This window comes from Pelodiscus sinensis, chromosome 8 (assembly GCF_049634645.1).
Source record: "Pelodiscus sinensis isolate JC-2024 chromosome 8, ASM4963464v1, whole genome shotgun sequence".
NCBI classification, from domain to species: domain Eukaryota; kingdom Metazoa; phylum Chordata; order Testudines; family Trionychidae; genus Pelodiscus; species Pelodiscus sinensis.
In genome coordinates, this window is record NC_134718.1 from 28,845,351 (window position 1) to 28,865,639 (window position 20,289).

The window sequence follows — 20,289 nt, forward strand, 5'->3', positions numbered from 1 at the left end:
CTATATTTTTGTGATGTGGAAACACTGGACTCTTGAGATAAAGAAGTGCTGAATTAGGGGAAATCTAATTACTCTAGGTGTTCCTTCTTAAACAAGACTGATAGGTGTTGGCCTGGTTTGAGGTGGAGGGGGCGGGGAATTTACACTGCTATTGTGCATTTTATATCTGTTCCATGGCTAAATAAAGCCCTCCAGTGCTTTCAGTCTGGCCACTTTAAACATTAAAATAACATCTGTAGTCTAAAGACCTACCTGCTTTGTGAAAAGAAGGGACCTTGAGAGAAAAAGTGACTCCTTTCTCTCAAGTAATTAGTTTTATGGAAATAACTTGCATGATTGAATAGAAAGTCTGCAGTGTAGTTGTAGCTGTGTTGGTACCAGGATATTATAGACACTAGGTGGTTGAGGTGGACCAACCATTTCGTCCACGGAAGATGGCCCATTAAAAGATATCATCTCACCCACCTTTTCTCTATAAGAGAAAGTCGTCAATGAGCTTTTGTCTGTTTTTTGTTTAAATATTTCAGGAGTATAAAGAGAATCATTTTTAATTCTCTGATAAAGCCAAGTATCAATGAAAAGGGAGAGAAGGAAATGGATGCAATTACAACCTCTCAGGCTCTACAAATTTCTGGCAGAGCTGGAAGATTTAGCTCAGTATTCAAGGAAGGGGAAGTCACTACAATGCACCATGATGACCTTGTACTGCTGAAAGAAATATTGAATAGGTCTGTTCCTCCCATAGAGGTAAGAGTCTTAAATGTTCTATTCTCACCAAAGTGTTTTGGAACTGCCTTTATATATTGTGATCCAGCATTATTCTTCATGGCACAACTCTGAATCTGCGTAAGAAAAGTAAATTGTACAGTGTCATCATTCCAAATGCGTGGGTATTTGCAGGTTCTATAAAACTTGTGAAGTTTCTCACATGCTGCAGCTGTTCCTCCAGACTCTTTTGAGCTTTGCCATTTTGGTTCTTAAAATTTCAGGCTGGTGGTGCCCTGTGGTGGATTCCAGGGAGTATGGTGGTGTCTTGCATTTTTTTCTGTTGGATTTTTGCTTTTCAGAGATATTTTAAAAGATTTTTTTTTTCTTTAAGAACTAATTAACATTGCTCTCTCTCTTTCCTTAGACAGCTGGCCTGCATCCTACTGCTGAGCAGATAGAAATGTTTGCATACCATCTCCCTGATGCTACTCTATCAAATCTAATAGTAAGAATGATTAAACAAATAGAAACATGAGCTTTCATTTTTAAAATGACTTAAATGTTTCCTTATCATTGCTACTTTACTTCAGTCAGTGTAATTAAAAAACCAAGATGCTATTTTGGAGTGTTTATTAAGCAATTAGACTTTTATATTATGAAAAAGAAGGGTTTGTGTTATCCAAGAGGCGGCTTTGTTTAAAACTCATGCTGACAGAATAGACACGTGTATTTAAGTTTCAGACTTTGAAGTTTTAGAAAGCAGTCTCCAAGAATACAAATAATCTTCATATTATGTTTCATGTTCAAAATCTGATTATAAAATTCCCTACTTACAATTGTAATATGTGATACATATCCTCTCAGGCACACAGATCAGTGGTTGAGTGGATGTGTGGTTTATACTTTCCTAATAATAGCGATACTAAAAAAAACCCTAATATTGTGGACTTATTTTAAAATAATCTAATTTTACATATGTTTCAAGCACAGGTGGTGAGGAATATGTATGTATTTACATTCGTTGATCTCAACTTCTGTGTTTTCTCTCTACATTTTCTTGCTATCTCAAAAATTCTAAAACCAAGAATAATTTAATGGTTGAATTAGCCAGTACAATGAAATCTATCTTGTGTTACGCTAGTGACACAAACCTACAACTCTTTAATGTAGAAATAACTGTCTTTATGAGATCATATTATGTGGCCTATATGTATGCTATTATATGTCTAAGAAAAAGTTGTTTTACCTGTTTTAAATACAGTGTTGCATACTTTCTATGCTGTTACTGAATCTGCATTACAGATATAATTTTTAAAGGAAATTGTGTCGGGAGAGAGCAAACACAACCTTTACAAAAATGATTGGGCTTTTTAAAAATGTAGTCAGACTTTAAAATAACTCATCGCGTATTCAGCAGTTAGTATGGCAATATGAAAGTTGACAGCTGTCATTTGTGATACTCGTTGAAGTTCAGATTGAGGTTAAGACTATTTTTTTTTCTGGACAGGATATCTTTGTGAGCCTCTCACAAGTGGATGGGCTTTACTTTGTCTGCAATGTTGATGACTTCAAATTTCTAGCTGATATGATTCAGCACATTCCACTAAACTTAAGAGCACGGTATGTGTTCTGCACAGCACCCATCAACAAAAAACAGCCTTTTGTTTGCACCTCTTTGCTAAAGGTAAGTTCTTCAAATACACATTACTAGATTTACCTGGCATTGCTTGGGTCCTTAATTCAAATATGGTTTTTTTTCTCATTTAAATCATTGTTCTGGGGTGTGGCTGGGATGAGTGGTTCAGTATGCAGGCTGCCCTGGGGAGAAAGAACAACCCCAGCCCTCATTCACCACAGCAGATTGGGGCCAAGTGAGAAGCGCCTCTCCATGGCTGCTCCAGTGGGCACAGCCAGGGGAGGGGATAAACAAACTGGCGCACAAACAAACTCTCTGAAATATATAGTAGATAGCTGTCCCTTTTCCACCCCTGCCCCCTGCTGGCCCCAAGGGGTTATGACTGCCACAGTCCCCATTTCTGGCCTCTTGTTGCTTTTTGTGGTCATTCTGTAGTATAACTTCCTCCTACCAGACCCCTCCCTTTCCATTTTACTAGAAACAATCAAATTCCATGCTCATCCCATTGTCCCTTCACAACCAAACCCTGACCTTGCTTTGAGTTATGATGACAGAAAGCTGCATGCCAATTTTGTTGGTCCTAGCTTTTACTGTTTAGGATGAGTTCTTGAATAAATGGACTCAGGGACACAGACAGACATTTCTAAAATATATAGAAAGTTTAGGTCAGTCTTAACCAAATATATGTGCACTTCCAAATATATATATGTATATAGTGCCCATTTATAAAAAGGGAAATAAGAACAACCCAGGAAACTGCAGACCAGTTAATTTAACTTCTGTGCCAGGGAAGATAATGGAGCAAATAATTAAGGAAATCATCTGTAAACACTTGGAATGTGGCAAGGTGATAGGGAACAGCCAGCATGGATTTGTAAAGAACAAATCATGTCAAACCAATCTGATAGCTTTCTTTGATAGGATAACGAGTCTTGTGGATAAGGGAGAAGCGGTGAATGGGGTATACCTAGACTTTAGTAAGGCGTTTGATATGGTCTCTCATGATATTCTTATCAATAAACTTGGCAAATACAACTTAGATGGGGCTACTATAAGGTGGGTACATAACTGGCTAGATAACCGTACTCAGAGAGTAGTTATTAATGGTCCCCAATCCTTCTGGAAAGGCATAACAAGTGGGGTTCTGCAGGGGTCTGTTTTGGGACCAGCTCTGTTCAATATCTTCATCAACGATTTAGATATTGGCATAGAAAGTACGCTAATTAAGTTTGCAAATGATATCAAGCTGGGAGGGGTTGCAACTGCTTTGGAGGATAGGGTCATAATTCAAAATGATCTGGACAAATTGGAGAAATGGTCTGAGGTAAACAGGATGAAGTTTAATAAAGACAAATGTAAAGTGCTCCACTTAAGAAGGAACAATCAGTTTCACACATACAGAATGGGAAGCGACTGTCTAGGAAGGAGTACTGCAGAAAGGAGTCTAGGGGTTATAGTGGACCACAAGCTGAATATGAGTCAGCAGTGTGATGCTGTTGCAAAAAAAGCAAACATGATTCTGGGGTGCATTAACAGGTGTGTTGTGAGCAAGACATGAGAAGTCATTCTTCTGCTCTACTCTGCTCTGGTTAGCCCTCAGTTGGAGTGTTGTGTCCAGTTCTGGGCACCGCATTTCAAGAAAGATGTGAAGAAATTGGAGAGGGTCTAGAGAAGAGCAACAAGAATGATTAAAGGTCTAGAAAACATGACCTATGAAGGAAGGCTGAAAGAATTGGGTTTGTTTAGTTTAAAAAAGAGAAGATTAAGGGGGGATATGATAGCAGATTTCAGGTATCTAAAAGGGTGTCATAAGGAGGAGGGAGAAAACTTGTTCATCTTGGCCTCTGAGGATAGAACAAGAAACAATGGGCTTAAACTGCAGCAAGGGAGGTTTAGGTTGGACATTAGGAAAAAGGTCCTAACTGTCAGGGTGGTTAAACACTGGAATAAATTGCCCAGGGATGTTGTGGAATCCCCATCTCTGGAGATATTTAAGAGTAGGTTAGATAAATGTCTATCAGGGATGGTCTAGACAGTATTTGGTCCTGCCATGGGGGCAAGGGACTGGACTCGATGACCTCTCGAGGTCCCTTCCAGTCCTAGTATTCTATGTAAAAAGTGCATTTTAAAAAGCTCAAATGGAAGTAGAAATACAAACTAACTTGTGAATTTGTAAAGAATACACCCTCTATTAACTGTTCAGATACTGTTTTATAAGGTCATTAGTTTTTTCACATTGGAGCTCAGTTTCCATGTTGGAATGTAAAGAAAGTTGTTTTAAGTTTCCCTTTATTTGTGCCACACAATCCCATAACTTGTCCAGTGGGAATTTCTGAACTAACAGATTTCAGGAATGATGTACATATTCGGCATTGTGTGGCATTAAGCTTTGCATGGTTCTGCTAGCAGTAGCTTGCCTACAGCCAGCTGGTGCCATTTTCTCTTCATCCAATTTGTGAACAAAATAGAAGATCTCTTAACTCAACTAGGTCAATTGTTGATGTTATACAGTAAAACTCCAGTGGTCCGGCATCCAATGGTCCAGCACTCTTAATGGTCCGGCACCATCTGGAACCTGGAAGTGCTCCAGGCAGCCGGACAATTGGAGCAGCTCTGCCCCCGGCTTCCTGGAGTCAGCTGCTGGTCAGTTTCAGCAGTGGCTGACTTGGGGACACCTGGGGCAGAGCAGCTGAGGTGCTGCTGGGGTTGGTACCCTGCTGCCGCCCTCGGCGCTGCGGGACTAACCCGGCAGCACCCCAGCTGCTCTGCCCTGGGCTTCCCGGAGTCAGCCGCTGGTCAGTTTCAGCAGCAGCTGACTTGGAGAAGTCTGAGGCAGAGCAGCTGGGATGCTGCCGGGTTGGCCCGCAGCGCCGAGGGGCGCATCCCCGCCCACTCCACCCCAGAACCCTCATAGCCCCCCTTCTGATATTCCGGCATATCTGATAATCCGGCACCCCCTGGGTCCTAAAAGTTCTGGATTATCGGAAGTTTACTGTAATTAAGTAAACTTTAAAAAATCCCAAAACTTAACCTAATAGTGAATTCATACAATTAAGTGCTGAATTATGTGACCATAAAGGCTCTTTTTCATGATGTAATCCTGCAAAGCCTGACTTGGGTTATCTTCAGTGGCATTCTGGCCACTGAAGGCAGTTGGAACTACTCATGTAAGTTAGTCCCTTGCTCAGTGACTTTGTGGGGTTTTTTTATACCAAATGCTGCTACATTTGTTTCACTTTGTTTGGACAAAACACTTTTTCTGAGTAAAAAATATAACGTTTTTGCTGCATGTCAGTGAAATGAGGAAGTCTCTTATTTGTGTGAAAATAGACCTATATTTTACAAAATAGCTAGTGATTTTACTTTTCTCAAATTCTGATTGTCTCATTTAAGCTACTGAAAAGGGCCTTATCTTCAGAAAATGCTGAGCTCCTAACCTCTGCACATCAGACCATTGTCCAGTGACTGAGGATGACTAGTGATTTTGAGTGCTCATTTGGAAGAATTTAGGCCTTGACGTGATTAAGCTGTCTGCTGGCAAAACAGCTAAGATTCCCAAGTATCAGTGGTTAACTTCTATTAAAACATATTATTTTATCTGAGAATAGTGTCCTTGTTAGGTCCTGGAATGAGTATCCAACATCACTTTCTCAGTTGAGAAGAATAATCAGAAATAAGAGAAGTATTGTTGGGATTCCACAAAACAATGACTGGCTGATGATAGATCTAAAACAATGGAGAACATGCAAGGAGGAGATCATCAGGCCATGAAACTACTCTCATTTTTAGGATAGTTGCATACTTCGCTTCTTATCTGTGTGTATCGCCCATAACAAAATTGTTTTAATGAGGCACAGGATGGGAGAGATGACTCTTGGGTTGAATAGTTACGTAAAACTAATGTGTGGTAGCTTGAAGAAAATTCTAAGCTGCATAAAGTAAACTGTTTTGTTTGAAATATGTGCAAACTTTCAGTCACTTATTAAAATATAATAGCTACAAAACCCTCACACTCTTAAATGTCTATTCCTTATCCTTCAGCAATAGATGCTCATTCTTAATAAATTAATTCTGAAATCACAAGGGATATTGCTTTTCTAGACAAACATCATTTGACAAAGTATTCTGTCACAGACAGAATGTTGATTCTGTCAGTTCTACTTTGGGTGTGTGCAAGCCCAGTGCACTTGTGTCAGAGATTTTTCCCTCACCAGTACCTGTTAGGGCAGCTTGCGTCCTTTTCTTCCTCATGTCCATGTGTAATATCAAGTGCAGAGCTGCCCAGCTCTAAGTTCTTTCTTCCACCTATGATGGCTGTTGAATCATGCTGCCTCTTAGGGATGTTAAATTTAGATTCTGTGACTAATCAAATAGTTGATGCAATTTGCATTGACTATTCGATTAGTTGATAAGGGCACCTCTGCCTTTGAAGTGTAGCAACAGCCCCAGGGCTGTTGCTTCACTTCAAAGGTGAAAGTGCTGTGGGGAGCATAGGGCCAGCAGGGGACTCAAGCAGTCCATGCTCCCCTTAGCATTTCAAAGTGTCAGATTCTCCAGCTGACCCAGGGCTCCACATGGCCCTGCTGTTTTGAAGCGCTGCATGCAGCCATGGTTCAACACTGCTGTATTGAATCACGCCCTCTCGCTTCCCTTCTTCCCCCCCCCCCGCCTACCCCCCCCCCCCCCGCTGCCTCTTTTCTGATAGGCAGCAAGGGGGTGAGCAACTAGTCGTTCACATCCCTAATCCCTACCTCACCCTCTTCATCTTCTCCAGTAGGCCATCATTCTGGCCCCTCCCAAGGGTTACATCTCTCTTACTGCCTTTAATGCCACTCTTCTAATTTGTTACGCTGACATTACCACGTCAATGCATATTCAATAAGGGTTACTTTTCTCTCTTCCTTATTTGTATTTCCTCCCTTTACAAGTGTTAAGGTGTCCTTTAGGTTAGCGTATTTATGATTTCACTCCATTATCATATATGCCAATTTGTTGCCATGGCACTTTTGTAGTTGTATGTTCTGTCCAAAACCTTCCATGAGCTCTGGTATCAGTTCATGTTGTGTGGTTGGCTGATGTTATGTACAGAATTGCCCCATACACTTTTTACTTCCACTTCCCCAAAACTTAAGAATTACCTAAATGTATCTGTGTCAAGCTAGGCCTGGCACTGCTGAAGCCAGTGTATTACAGGGTGCGAGTCTGCAGTTTCCTTGTATTATTGCAATATAATAAAGCAGAATATAATGCAAAGCAGTGAATATAATAGAGATAAGTTGGCCCACTGGACTAGAAATCCTACTATCAGATCGCAGTCCCTGCCATTTGGCCTGACTGTGGCCCTACCTGTTTTTACAAATCACGACTTAGCAGTGGGAGGTACAAGTGTTTCCGTATCTGGGATGACTAGCTGTTGAGAGGCTGATCCAAAAGTGAAGTGGTGCTGATAAATGGGGAGAAAGTCAATCCTTTGACCTGTTCAGAGATTTGAGTTTATAGGCACCGTCTTGGATTCACCAGAAGCCAGGGTGCTCCTTTTGTAAACCAGCTTACAGACTATATTAGGCATTTTGTTGGACCTGAATGCCCGTTCTACCGTGACAGTATGCAACTTTCTCAGGCTTCCGGGCCGCAGTGGCCTCTCATATTTAGCCTCTCAGGAAGCTGCATGGCTGATCGAGCATGATGCGCTTCCCAACTCGTCATCCACTGGACATGTTGATTTGCCAAGAGAAGTCTTCACCTCTTTGGACTGGTGGATGGATCTAATCAATGTTGTGTGGAAGTTTCTTTTGTTCCCCCACCACCTACTTTGACTCAGGTTACAGAAGCTTCTGCCTTAGGTTAAGGTGTCCACCTGGCAACTCTGCTGATCTGTCCAGGATTTAGCTTTCCTCACAAAAGGAATGTAGCTGAGAGCTATTCATCTAGGTTATCATACCATTCTCCCATCTGAAGGGAAGGATTTTGCCTGTTCTTATGGGCAACAAAGCAGCAATGCCCTCCGTGAACAGACACAGAGGGAGTATCTTGACACGTATGCCAAGAGGCAATACTCTTTTGGGAGTCTTTTGTGTTGCCAATTTTGTCCGTATCAAACTGTTACATTCCAGTATAAAATGGTTTGGCCCATCAGCTGAGCAGATTTTTTCACCAGTTACCATGAGTGGTCTCTTTGTCATAGACTTGTTTGCAGTCTGACACAACAGGAAGTGTTACCAGTTTTGTTTGAGAGCAGGTCACAGTCCAGAGTTTCTGGCCAATACTTCTCTGTTGCCCTGGAAAGACAACCTCATTTATGCTTCCCCTCTGATGCCACTCTTTCCCAGAGTGGTGTTAAAAAATCAGACTGAATCATGCTCATGTGATCCCTGTTGTCCTGGGAAAGCTTACAGCATTGCTTTTCCGCTCCACTGTCCCTTTCAATCAGGGCTCTGTTAACAAAAAACAGATTCAGATCTGATGACACAGGACCGCAGTCGTCTTCACCCCAAAGCTGAGACTCTTCATCTTACAGCTTGGATGTGCCGTGATTTAACCTTCAGATTGAATTTGTTGAGTCACCCGAAGTAGAATGGGCATGTGCAATCACTTGAAGAAAAAACTAAGTGGGTGCTCTTTGAAATATGTTATACATGTCCATCCTGTGAACCATCCTCCTTCCCTTCCAAATCAGTGTGCCCAATAAGAAAGAAATGGGCAGGTTTGTGAGGCAGCTCTGCCTTTTTGTCATCACTCAGCACCACAAGACAGCAAAGAGTTGCATGTACCACCAAGGGAAAAATCTGCACACACCCAAAGTACAGTGGACATATCTCAACAGTTACAAAAAATAGTTACTAATCTGTTCTGTATTTGCTAGTATTATGATTTTCTTTTGTTATACTACATGACCTTTACAACAGAAAGAGACACATGTCAACACAGACAAGGAGGATATATTTGTACTCCAACTCTCACCAATAGAGTCTATTTTTCAGGCTTTAGGATAGAAATTTGAAAGGGTTTTGTGAATTAGTATGGTGTAAAAAATACTCAGTTCTAACAGACTAATATAAGAACCTGTTGAATCTGTTTATTTTCCAGTTTGCGAGGCAGTTTAGTAGAAATGAGCCTCTGACATTCGACTGGATATGCAGGCATACTCACTGGCCTCTGGTTCCACCAAAGAACATCAAGGACCTTGTACACCTTGAAGCTGTTCATGATGTTTTTGACCTCTATCTGTGGTTAAGGTATTGAAACTTTAATTTTATTTTGGTTTTCTCCTTTTATATATACACAGCCCATGGACAAATGGAAGCCATGTTTTTGTGTTTGTGCAAATTTAGCACTGTATGGGAGTATGCCTGATCATTAGAGAAAATCTTACCAGTACAACTGTTGTTAAGGTTGTACAAATCAGTATGTTCTTCAGAGATTGTAAATGTGGCATATGGGTAGGAGCAGACAGGCAGTTTCCTGTATACCATATAATGGTAAGGCAGCAACTTGCTATCTGCTTACTACATTGACCTACAGTGGCTCTTATGTTGGCAAGTTTAAAACATATTTTTCTTTCAGTTACCGATTTATGGACATGTTCCCAGATGCCAACCTTGTACGGGACATCCAGAAAGAACTGGACAACATTATACAAATTGGCGTACGCAACATTACGAGGCTTATCAGAGCTTCAGAAGCTACTTCTGCTTCTGGTGCTATAACTGTGCCAGATGACTTTCCTCTTCAGAGGACTAACATTAATGACAGGATGTTGAACTTGGAAGATCTTCCAGCAGCAAACCAAGAGCAATTTTCAAGTGGCACAAAGGTCCCAGGACAGAGGAGAATGAGGGGATCTAAAGCTTTGGGCTACAAACCTGCTGACATACAGTCAGATATGAAAAGTCATGTACCAGGATCTCTTGCTTCCAGACTATTGCGTGAAGGACTCCTTACTCGAGAAATGTTGAAACAGCTGGAAAGAGAGTGGCAGGTTGGCTACAATAATGGAAATGTCCCAGCTGAAAAGAGAGAGAGTCGGAATGATTCAAAGGGAATAGGGAAAAAGAAAAAGTGAAACAATGACCTAATTCCATTTAATTTTTGTTCGCAGAATAAATACTGTGTTAGTAACTTTTTCTGTCATCTCTGGATTACACTGGCTGTTGCATTTTTTTTTCCTGGTGGCTAGTTTTATGAAGCAAATATTCAAAGCTGAAGTTTTATAAACTGAAAGGTTACTTTGTTAATTTGATAAATGCTTTCCTCATAACAGTATTTTTTATGCTGAATGTCATAGTTGTGTTCCTATATAAAGGTTTGAACCTAAAACATCCTTACAAAATATATAAACTGTTTTTACCATAATGGTCAGGTATGTTTCCTTAATAATGAATTGGCTAATCATTCCACACCTTCATATAGTACATAGTTCAACAGATAAGTGCTATAAATGTAATATACAACTTCACAGGAAATGAGATTAGAATCTTGTACTTTTCAACTTTGCCTTCTCTAAGAATATGAAATAAGTAGGTGGAGAGCATTTATCTGTTAATATCTTAGTTGTGAGCAACTCAGAGTATTTCTTACAGAATTCTAGAGGAAAGGTCACAGCTTTTTAAGTTCTTTCTATCTGACAGTTTCTAGAGGCTAAAAATTGATATATTAAAAAAAAATCATTCTTTCCCCTCGAGAGAGCTAGACATGCTCTTATTAAGGCAAAGCCAAAAAAGGTTGCACTGTAAAAATATGAACCTGTGAATGGATGTTTTTGTGATGTTACTTGTATATTCCCTGAATTACTTGCTTAATGCTGTTTCTTTACTTTGAGTAAAATCAAAAGTCCATTTGTCCTGACTCTTTTACATTCCCTTCATGAAGGGTCATGTAAATGCTTCACGCTATGGATGTGATTCCTAGTAGGGATATAATTGACTAGTTGACTATCCGATAAGCAAAAGCTTATTGGATAGTGGACCAGCCGCCCTTGCTGCCTCTGTCACAAAGAGGGAGCAAAAGGGGGAAGAGGAGGGGGGTTCTAGGGGGAGCCGGCTTAAAAGCTGGTTCCCTTCAGCTCCGTGAGACGGGGCAGGGGCGCAGTGGTGGCACTTCCTCTTGGAAATGCACAAGATTGAAATGTGCATTTCAAAGAGGAAGTGCCACATGGAGCCTGGGGCCAGTGGGGTGCTCTGAGTCCCCCGCTGACCCCAGGTTCACGTGGTGTTTCAGTCTTTGAAATGCACAAGAGCCCCCTTGCTGGGGCTCTTGTAAATTTCAAAGGTGGAACGTGCACTAGTCCTTATCAACTAATTGAATAGTTGATGGAAATCTCATCGACTATTCGATTAGTTAATCTATATTTAACATCCCCAATTCCTAGCTCACGTAAATGCATTTAAGCTAGTTTCCACTGAGATAATGCACTAAAAATAATAGTGCAGCTGTAGTAGAATGGGCAGCAGCAAGTTGCCCCCTTTACAAATCTGCTGAGACCCTGTGGATACATATTTAAAGAGACTTGCATGGATACAAAATTTGTATCTGCATTCGTGAAAATAAGCCGCATTGATGTTTGTGGATATAAAGTGCATAGCCACAGATTTGCAGGGCTGTATGTATTCAGGGTGAATAGTTCCTGCCCCCACTGCCTGTGCTACTGTGTCAAGAATCTCAAAGTTGTAAATATGGCTACTATTTTGGCACAGTAGCTTAATGAGAGCTAAAGTGTGTATCTACATGAGCTGGGAATCATGATCACAGGCCCAAATGTAGATGTAGCTTCTCCTCAGGGGTGGCCTGCGCCCCCTGCTGTCGGGGGCGGAGAAGTCATGCTGGCTGGCCCCCGGGGGCCAGCCAGCCCGGGGTCAGTGGGGGACTCAGAGCCCCCCGCAGGCCACCACTAGGGAGAAGCCACATCTACATTTGCTGCCCATTCTACTACAGCTGCACTGATATCCCTGCTATCACACCCCTCCTTTCCATTTGACGAGAAAAAATTGCATTTCATTATCCTAGCACAACCAAGCCATGACTTTGGTTTAAGTTATGATAAGAGGAAGCTACATACCAAATTTGGTGGTCCTAGCTTTTAACCGGACTCACAGACAGACACACAAACTCTCTCAAATATATAATAGACTTTATTTATTTTTTAATTTTAAAGATCAGCCTTCATAATTCTTCATTGTTGGGGGAGGAAGTAAAATCTACAATTATAGATCAGCTCTAAAAATCTAGAGTGCAACGTGCAGTGCATGTTAGACATCCATGACCTCTGTACCTCTGATACGCTGTTAAGAGACGTTTAACCAGCTAGCTTAAAATTGGAAAGTTGGTTGTTTAGTTTGACCTTTCTCCAGTTGGATGTTATCTGGCTAAGTTCTCCACAGACCCTGTTTTGACAGGTTTTTGTAATGCCTTAATCACTACATACTTCAAGCAATTGGTAGAAAGGAGGGGAATGCTCTGGCCTTATTGCACATGTTCATAGGCATTCTAGTCCTGATAACTAAATTAGTTTGATTTAGATAATTTGAAGGTGAAATTCTGTCTGTGGCCTTTCTTCAAAGACACCAATAAAAGTGTGTAAAAGCTGAAACTCCAAAGAAGTGATCTTCAGCACTGGGACATGTTGTAATGGCTCTGGGGAGGAAGTCATTCTGCTTCTGCTACTGTACTGGATTCTGGAGAGATGTCGTGGTACTGTTGGAATATTAGAGCTCTTCTCATCAATTACTGCAAACTGGAAAGCAAGTTTTAATTTCCTCTTAATGGATTCCTGACTTCTTAAAATGCCTGGATACAAATGTCTACTGATTGGGTTGAAGGTTTAATTTGTGTCCAGCTGTGTTGTATTTAGCTCTAGTTGATATTGAGTACAACAGAATCCACGAACTACTGTGTGGAAGCAAGTTAAAGCACTTGTTTCTTTTACTTAGTTATTTTTAGGCTTTGTCTGCACTTCTAAGATTAAAGTGCAGCCATGACAGTGCTTTCATGTGGCAATGGAGTCTCACAGATCCAAGGCTGGAAGAGAACTACTCCCCTTGTGGAGGTAGCTGACCTCAGAACTGGGAGAGCTCTCTCCCAGCTCAGTGCGCTCTACTTCCCTGTAGTTCCCGCTGTTGCAGGAAGTGGGGTGGGCCTTACCACTGCTGCCACGCTGCACTAGCCCCCCTGGTGGTCCCCAAATCCACCTCCTCAGGGGACAGGGTGCCACAGCGGGAGAAGATGGCGTAATTGCAGGAAAGGGCAGAGTTTGGGGAATGGATAGCTCCTTCATAGAATCATAGAATAATAGGACTGGAAGGGACCTCGAGAGGTCATCGAGTCCAGCCCCCCACCCTCAAGGCAGGATCAAGCTCCGTCTACACCATCCCTGACAGATGTCTATCTAACCTGTTCTTAAATATCTTCAGAGAGGGAGATTCCACCACCTCCCTTGGCAATTTATTCCAATATTTGACCACCCTGACAGTTAGGAATTTTTTCCTAATGTCCAATCTAAACCTCCCCTGCTGCACTTTCAGCCCATTACTCCTTGTCCTGTCCTCAGAAACCAAGAGGAACAAATTTTCGCCTTCCTCCTTGTGACACCCTTTTAGATATTTGAAAACCGCTATCATGTCCCCCCTTAATCTTCTTTTTTCCAAACTAAACAAGCCCAGTTCATGAAGCCTGGCTTCATAGGTCATGTTCTCTAAACCTTTAATCATTCTTGTCGCTCTTCTCTGGACCCTTTCCAATTTCTCCACATCTTTCTTGAAATGTGGCGCCCAGAACTGGACACAGTACTCCAGCTGAGGCCTAACTAGTGCAGAGTAGAGCGGCAGAATGACTTCACGAGTTTTGCTTACAACACACCTGTTGATACAACCTAGAATCATATTTGCTTTTTTTGCAACAGCATCACACTGTTGACTCATATTCAACTTGTGGTCCACTATGACCCCTAGATCCCTTTCCGCCATGCTCCTTCCTAGACAGTCGCTTCCCATCTTGTATGTATGGAACTGATTGTTCCTTCCTAAGTGGAGCACTTTGCATTTCTCTTTATTAAACTTCATCCTGTTTACCTCTGACCATTTCTCTAACTTGCTAAGGTCATTTTGAATTATGTCCCTATCCTCCAAAGAAGTTGCAACCCCACCCAGTTTGGTATCATCTGCAAACTTAATAAGCGTACTCTCTATCCCAATATCTACATCGTTGATGAAGATATTGAACAGTATGGGTCCCAAAACAGACCCTTGAGGAACTCCACTTGTTATCCCTTTCCAGCAGGATTTAGAACCGTTAACAACAACTCCTTGCTGGGACTCCCAGGAGATTATTCAATTGCTCCAGCCAGGGGTGGCCCGGGGTCTAGGAGTTTTACGCTACTGCCTTAATGCATTATATGTTCCATACTCAGAATAAGTATTTGATTAGGGTTCTGAAATGTGTGTAACTGTTTTCCAAGTTCATGTAACTTTTTTATTTACAAAGCTAAACAGCTATTGGACAGATTATGACACAGACTTTCTCTGGGCTCTTGTTTTGTATCTGAGGCTCACGTTCAGAAGGGTTAGAAATTAGGTATGGTGTGTGCAAAGATGAAAACGGCTGACTTTCATATAGAACATTCTGTACCCCCGTATGCTGTTGTTGAATTCTCTGATGACTTTCAAACTTAGGGTTTAAGTTTTTAACTTTTAGGCTACAAACTTTAGTCCCAAGCTTGAACTTGAGTTCAAAACCCATATTCCTGCTCTACTCCCAGCTTCCATTGTATTTTGATAACCAGTTTATTTTTTAATTGTACACAAGGCTGCTTTTTAATATATATTTTTAGTAAGGAAGGGCTTCATTTGGATACTTAGAAGCATAAACTGAAGTCTTGTGTTTGAGCAACAGCCCTTCTAATGAGGGGAAAAAAAGCTAAGTAACCACACAGCATTCTTTGGTATTTTGCTGAGATTAGCACTTCAGCTTAATTCATTGCTTGTTCCCATAGTGACTCCATAGTAACTGTTGTAAGAGCGCTGAAATTTATTCAGGCATTTCTAGGACTGACTTTCATAAAAGAGAGTTTTCTTTTCTTCTGAGCTAATGGCACAGTTGTCATTAGATTCAATTAACATTGCTGTCAAATTGGCCTCACATGGTATGATCAAAACTAATGTTGCAAAGCTACACTAGGAACTCATTTTTAACATGGATTTTGTTTGCACAAAACAGGAAATAGTTTGGACAAGTTCGGTAAATTAAGCTATTGGAAACCAATGCCACTCCAAGTAAAACCAAGTCAGGACAAACCTAATATTGCCCTCAAATCCAAAAAGCCATCAAAAGGGTCACTTTTTTTCCACCAGTTTGCCGTCCTGTGCTCCTGGGTGAATTGATTTTTGTCCAGACTTGAACTCATTCATATAAAGTATTTTGTTGAGATGAAACTCGGCGGAGAGGGAGATGTTCATTTTTTGAAAATTTTGTATAACTTTTTTTAACCACATCTTATTTGAAAAATAGCTGAGATGTCAATCATTTGAGACCCTGCAAATGATATTCATCTGAAAATTTTAAGTGAGATTCAGGACACAGGAGCGATTTGGGGAAGATCGTATTGTGGGGAGTATTCACATTGGCAAATGAGACTTGGTAGTGATCCATTGGTCTCCAACACAAGTTCCTGATCCTGCAATTACATCAATTTGGATGGAAGCGTGGGCCCATGCAGAGTTGTGCTTGTAGAGTTGGTGCTTTTGACTGGAAGTTCTTCCAAATCAGGGTGCAAGACACCCTGCCCTGGAGACTGTCATGACTGCGGTAGAAATAATGCATTTTAATGGATACTGAATGACTAAGACCTAGGTTTTCATTTGTATAGAACTATTCCTTTGGCCTTCAATATAAACTGTATGCTAGTGAGACTACATGACCTCATCCCAGCTACTCTACAGTTACTTATCTTCCTTTCCAGTATCCTGAGCCCTAAGTCACCTACCAATTACTGGCTCTTTACCATCTTCTCCTTATACTCTATCAAAGAGAGTGAGAGACAGTACTGAAATCCACAGACTCCATGCTATGACCTACATCGGCATAGCCACCCTTAGTGCTTGTTTTAAAGACAACTTCTGCCGTGCTTCACTGGGGAAATGATATCCCACAGAAAGGAGAGTGTCTCAGAAGGCATTTTGAGTGCTGAGATGACACAGGAATGAACCCACTCTGCCACATTTGAGGGAAGAGGAAGTGGCTATTTCCTATTCTAGCACCAGACCTCCTCCACTTCTATCAGAAGCTTTGTCCCAAGTTGGGCCTGCTCACAGGCAGCAGGCTGCAGGCGCATCTCCAGTGAGAACATCGTCAGCTCCCTCCAGCATTTAGCACCCTGAGTGAGAGGCTAGCAGGCAGCAGGACCATCACCAGCATCCCTTGCCAGGGGATGTAAACAGGTGTTTTCCTTGGCATTGGGGCAGGTGTTGGAATTTTTCTAGGCATAAGCTCTCCGTTCTGGTTATGACAATCTTACCTGATGGTCTTTGACTGTGAGGTAATTGCGTGTTGACTTGTAGATGGTTGGCCGCCTCAGAACACTCCATAATTCCTCAGGATGTGGCTGCAAAGGGAGTATTACAGAGATATGTGTCTCTTTGTGATCCAAATGTAGGAAGGAGGATATGTAACTGGCTGGTTGGATAAAACATGGCTATATTGAATATGCATTAATAGCAACAAATGACAGGTAATTGAAGCTGGTATATTCTTTTGGTCCTTAGTTATCATTTGCACTAATGTCACTACACCACTGACCAGAATAGTGCAAATTTTGTCTTTCTCTAAATGACTGTTAGTGTGTTGAAAAATCAATTTCATGGAAATAATAATTTTCCTCCTTTCTTTACCCTCCTAATTATCTAAACAAGGATGTTCTGAAAATTAAACTGACAAATACCACTTGATTAACAAAACTTTGAGACACTTTTCACGTGATGTTTGTGTTTATTTCTAATGAGAAAGTGAAAATTAAACCTGTATTAGACACACAATGAGCTCTGGAATAAAGAAGAATGGATCTTAAAAGGTGGTGCTCTCAATTTAATTGGCCAGCCAGTGGTGTGACTCAAATGAGAAAAGTACACAACAGGTCATCTGCGTGTGTGTGGCTTGTTAGGTCAGACAGTTGTTATTAAAAGATGTATCAAGGCGAAATGAACCATCATCTCAGGCTGGCAGTTTTTAGTTTATTTTTAAAGTAAAAGATCTAGTTTAGAAATAATCTTATTTATAGCAGGCTCATCTTTTTGTTTGTGTTACATTTGGGCTTTTTGTGTTCTCATCCTCTTTCTAGTATTTGTTTGACCCCCCAAAAATGTAAAAGCTATAGATATGGTTCCTCAGTAGGTTCCTCTTTCAATGGGTGTTGCACACCTTAAATTATGATTGAATTTGTCTGTGTAAGACTGAGTCTAATATTAAAATTATCCAGCTGCCAAATGGACCGTATTTTTTCCTTGCATGTGCTGTTATGAGGACAAAGTCTTGCATATTGTCTTTGAGTAGTTGAGATGACAAAATGTTACTGTTGATCAGAGTGGGAGGAGGCACGATTGAAAGGTTCTGATGATATGTGGCGGGGTTCAGGGCAAGGCATATAAACTTTGGCAGAAGTGACCCCACATATCTATCTCCCCACTCCCACCCTCACTATGCATTGCCTCTGCAAGCAATATAGACAAAGGGAGAACATTGTTCTGCAAGTTGGAATTGTGTACGGAGTAACTAGGGGATACCTATTGCTGGACCAGGGCACATGTGAGAGCTTAAAGCCCCAGGGAAGAAGGGGCCGGGCTGTGTGTACCAGAAAGAGTGTGATACATTTGAGAAACACAGGCTTTCTAACCAGATGAAAGAGACACCCTCAATTCCATCAGCTCTGCAAAAGGATCTAAGTGACCTAAAGTTTATTGAAGCAGCTTGAAGTCTGTCAAATGCTGCAATAGATGGTGCTGGGTTAAGCAAAGAACACTGCATAGCAACTGGATTAAGTGGTAAACATTCCTGAATGGACCAGTACACATTTTTGTCACACCTTGGCAGCTAGCCAGATGCTTACTATTAGATGACAGAGTGTATCGGGGAAGGGAGGGACTGGCAGGGAGACGGAGAGAGAGACTGAAGTTTAATCATTGAACCAACTAAACGGATTGGAGTTAGTCCTGGACTTGATTTCCCTGGAGCTCTAATATCTCATTCCTGGAGACATGTCTTTGTTGAAGTATTTTAAACTCTTGGCTCACGAGTAAGATCTACCTCTTTGGAATTAATTATTCATAGCAGTGCTCTCATCACTGGAACACCAGTAAGGTTAAAGAAAATGTTTGCTGTGCATTTATTAGCTTTTTATTGTACAAAACTAAAAGAAGATCAAATCAAAAAGGTAAGGGCCTGTTTTGTTTGCTGGGAAGATTGATACGAGTTATGGGGGAGCAGAGAATACTTTACAGAATGAGTAAAAAAATATGTGTGGATGCTGTGTAGTCTGCTCTCCGCAAAGGGTTGGTAAATCTTTGCATGTTTAAAACAGTCTTCTTGTTTAGCCTTTAGATCTGCTAAGTTTAGAATAATGTTAGGGAACAAAACTCTCTTCTGAATAGTGAATGTGTAAGTAATCTTCAGCAAGAGAAGCCTGTAATGTTGGTTCTGAGGCTTCTTTTGAAAGTTTAAAAAAAAAAAGCATTTTTTGAAATGCCTCGCTTTTGTTTTGCTTGCATTATCACTTTGTTTAGGACAATGAGGTTAAGGATTTCAAAACTGGGAGGGGGTCTCCAAGTTCACTGAAATTGATTAAAATACATTGTTCTCAGTGGGCTTTGGATCGGGCCCAGAGGAATTTGGAGCCACAACTCCTTTCATATTAATTGGAAAGTTTTATGTCTGGATCAGTAGGTTTATCATTGTGGGCCACAGGCTAAGAACCACAGTGAGCTCCCTAACCTCTGGCCCCAGAGTAGGGACCAGAAGCTGAGCATGAGCATTAGGTGCTGGGCCGGGCAGCTAGGAACCAGAACCCCCATGTGGGACCTGGCAGATGGACCCTGGGCCCTGCAGCTGGGCCAGGTAGCCAGAGCCCCCACTGCGGTCCAGCCAGCCAGCAGCCAGACTTGGATGCATGAAACAAGTGGACCCAGACCCTGCGGTGTAGGATAGAGAAACCAGCAGCTGGGCCAAAGGGCTGCAGCCAGGAGCACTGCTGTGTGGTGCCAGATGACTGGTGCTGCACCTGGATCCTCAGGAACTCTATTGCATGTAATCAGGCGGCTGTCAGCTGGACTCTGCTGTCCTGCGTCGGGCAGCTGGAACCCACGACTATACCACGAGGGAATTGGCAGCTGAACATGGAGCCGGCAACAGGGGCCAGATGATGGATTCCACGACCTGCTCTGAACCTACCCCCAAGAAGTATAGCCATGGGGGACAAGTTCTATGATGAGAACATTCTATGAATGTTCCTGGGCTGAGGCCCAGCTCCAGAAAAGCTGGGGCCAAGTCTATTCCCCCCACCCCAGCCCTGTCTGCTGCCCTTGCGTGATCCCCTACCCCCACCTCCCAGTGCATCCCCTGGTCCACCCGCTACCCCGGGCCATTTAAAATGGCACAGGGGCTCTTGCTGCCACTACCAGCAGTGCAGCCAGGCTAGAGCTGCTGCTAGTTGAGAACTGGTCTAGATCTCTGACCTGGGTTTGAAAATCTCAGCCAAAATGTTTCATGTTCACAAATATGAGTTTTAATAAACAATAATCAAAGTCCAAGAGAGACCACACTTTAAGCTTTCTATGTGCAAAAAAACTAGGTAACGGTGCTCTGCCTGGGACCCAGTACAGCCTAGTCTAGTCTGTACACTGGTATGTAGATTCATGGCATTGTAGAGAAACCCCTCATATACTCCGCATGCTCCTCCAGTTAGTCTTCTG

At 41.8% G+C, this 20,289-nt stretch overlaps 2 protein-coding genes across 4 annotated transcripts in view; both read left to right on the top strand.

The window, feature by feature from the left end:
- Positions 1–10,462, top strand: part of SUPV3L1 (Suv3 like RNA helicase) — a 38,534-nt gene extending 28,072 nt beyond the window's left edge. For all 3 annotated transcript variants that reach the window (XM_006111257.4, XM_075934940.1, XM_075934941.1), the window contains 5 exons: positions 528–747; positions 1,133–1,213; positions 2,216–2,392; positions 9,431–9,579; positions 9,908–10,462. In XM_006111257.4, coding sequence (XP_006111319.1) covers positions 528–747; positions 1,133–1,213; positions 2,216–2,392; positions 9,431–9,579; positions 9,908–10,406 — 1,126 coding nt within the window. In that variant the 3' untranslated portion in view covers positions 10,407–10,462. The remainder of the gene's footprint in view (positions 1–527; positions 748–1,132; positions 1,214–2,215; positions 2,393–9,430; positions 9,580–9,907) is intronic.
- Positions 10,463–18,462: 8,000 nt separating this feature from the next.
- LOC102451581 (hexokinase HKDC1) overlaps positions 18,463–20,289 on the top strand; it is a 52,568-nt gene continuing 50,741 nt past the window's right edge. Inside the window, exon 1 of the mRNA XM_075934937.1 lies at positions 18,463–18,755. Within this exon, the coding sequence (XP_075791052.1) occupies positions 18,693–18,755 (63 nt within the window). The 5' untranslated portion in view covers positions 18,463–18,692. The remainder of the gene's footprint in view (positions 18,756–20,289) is intronic.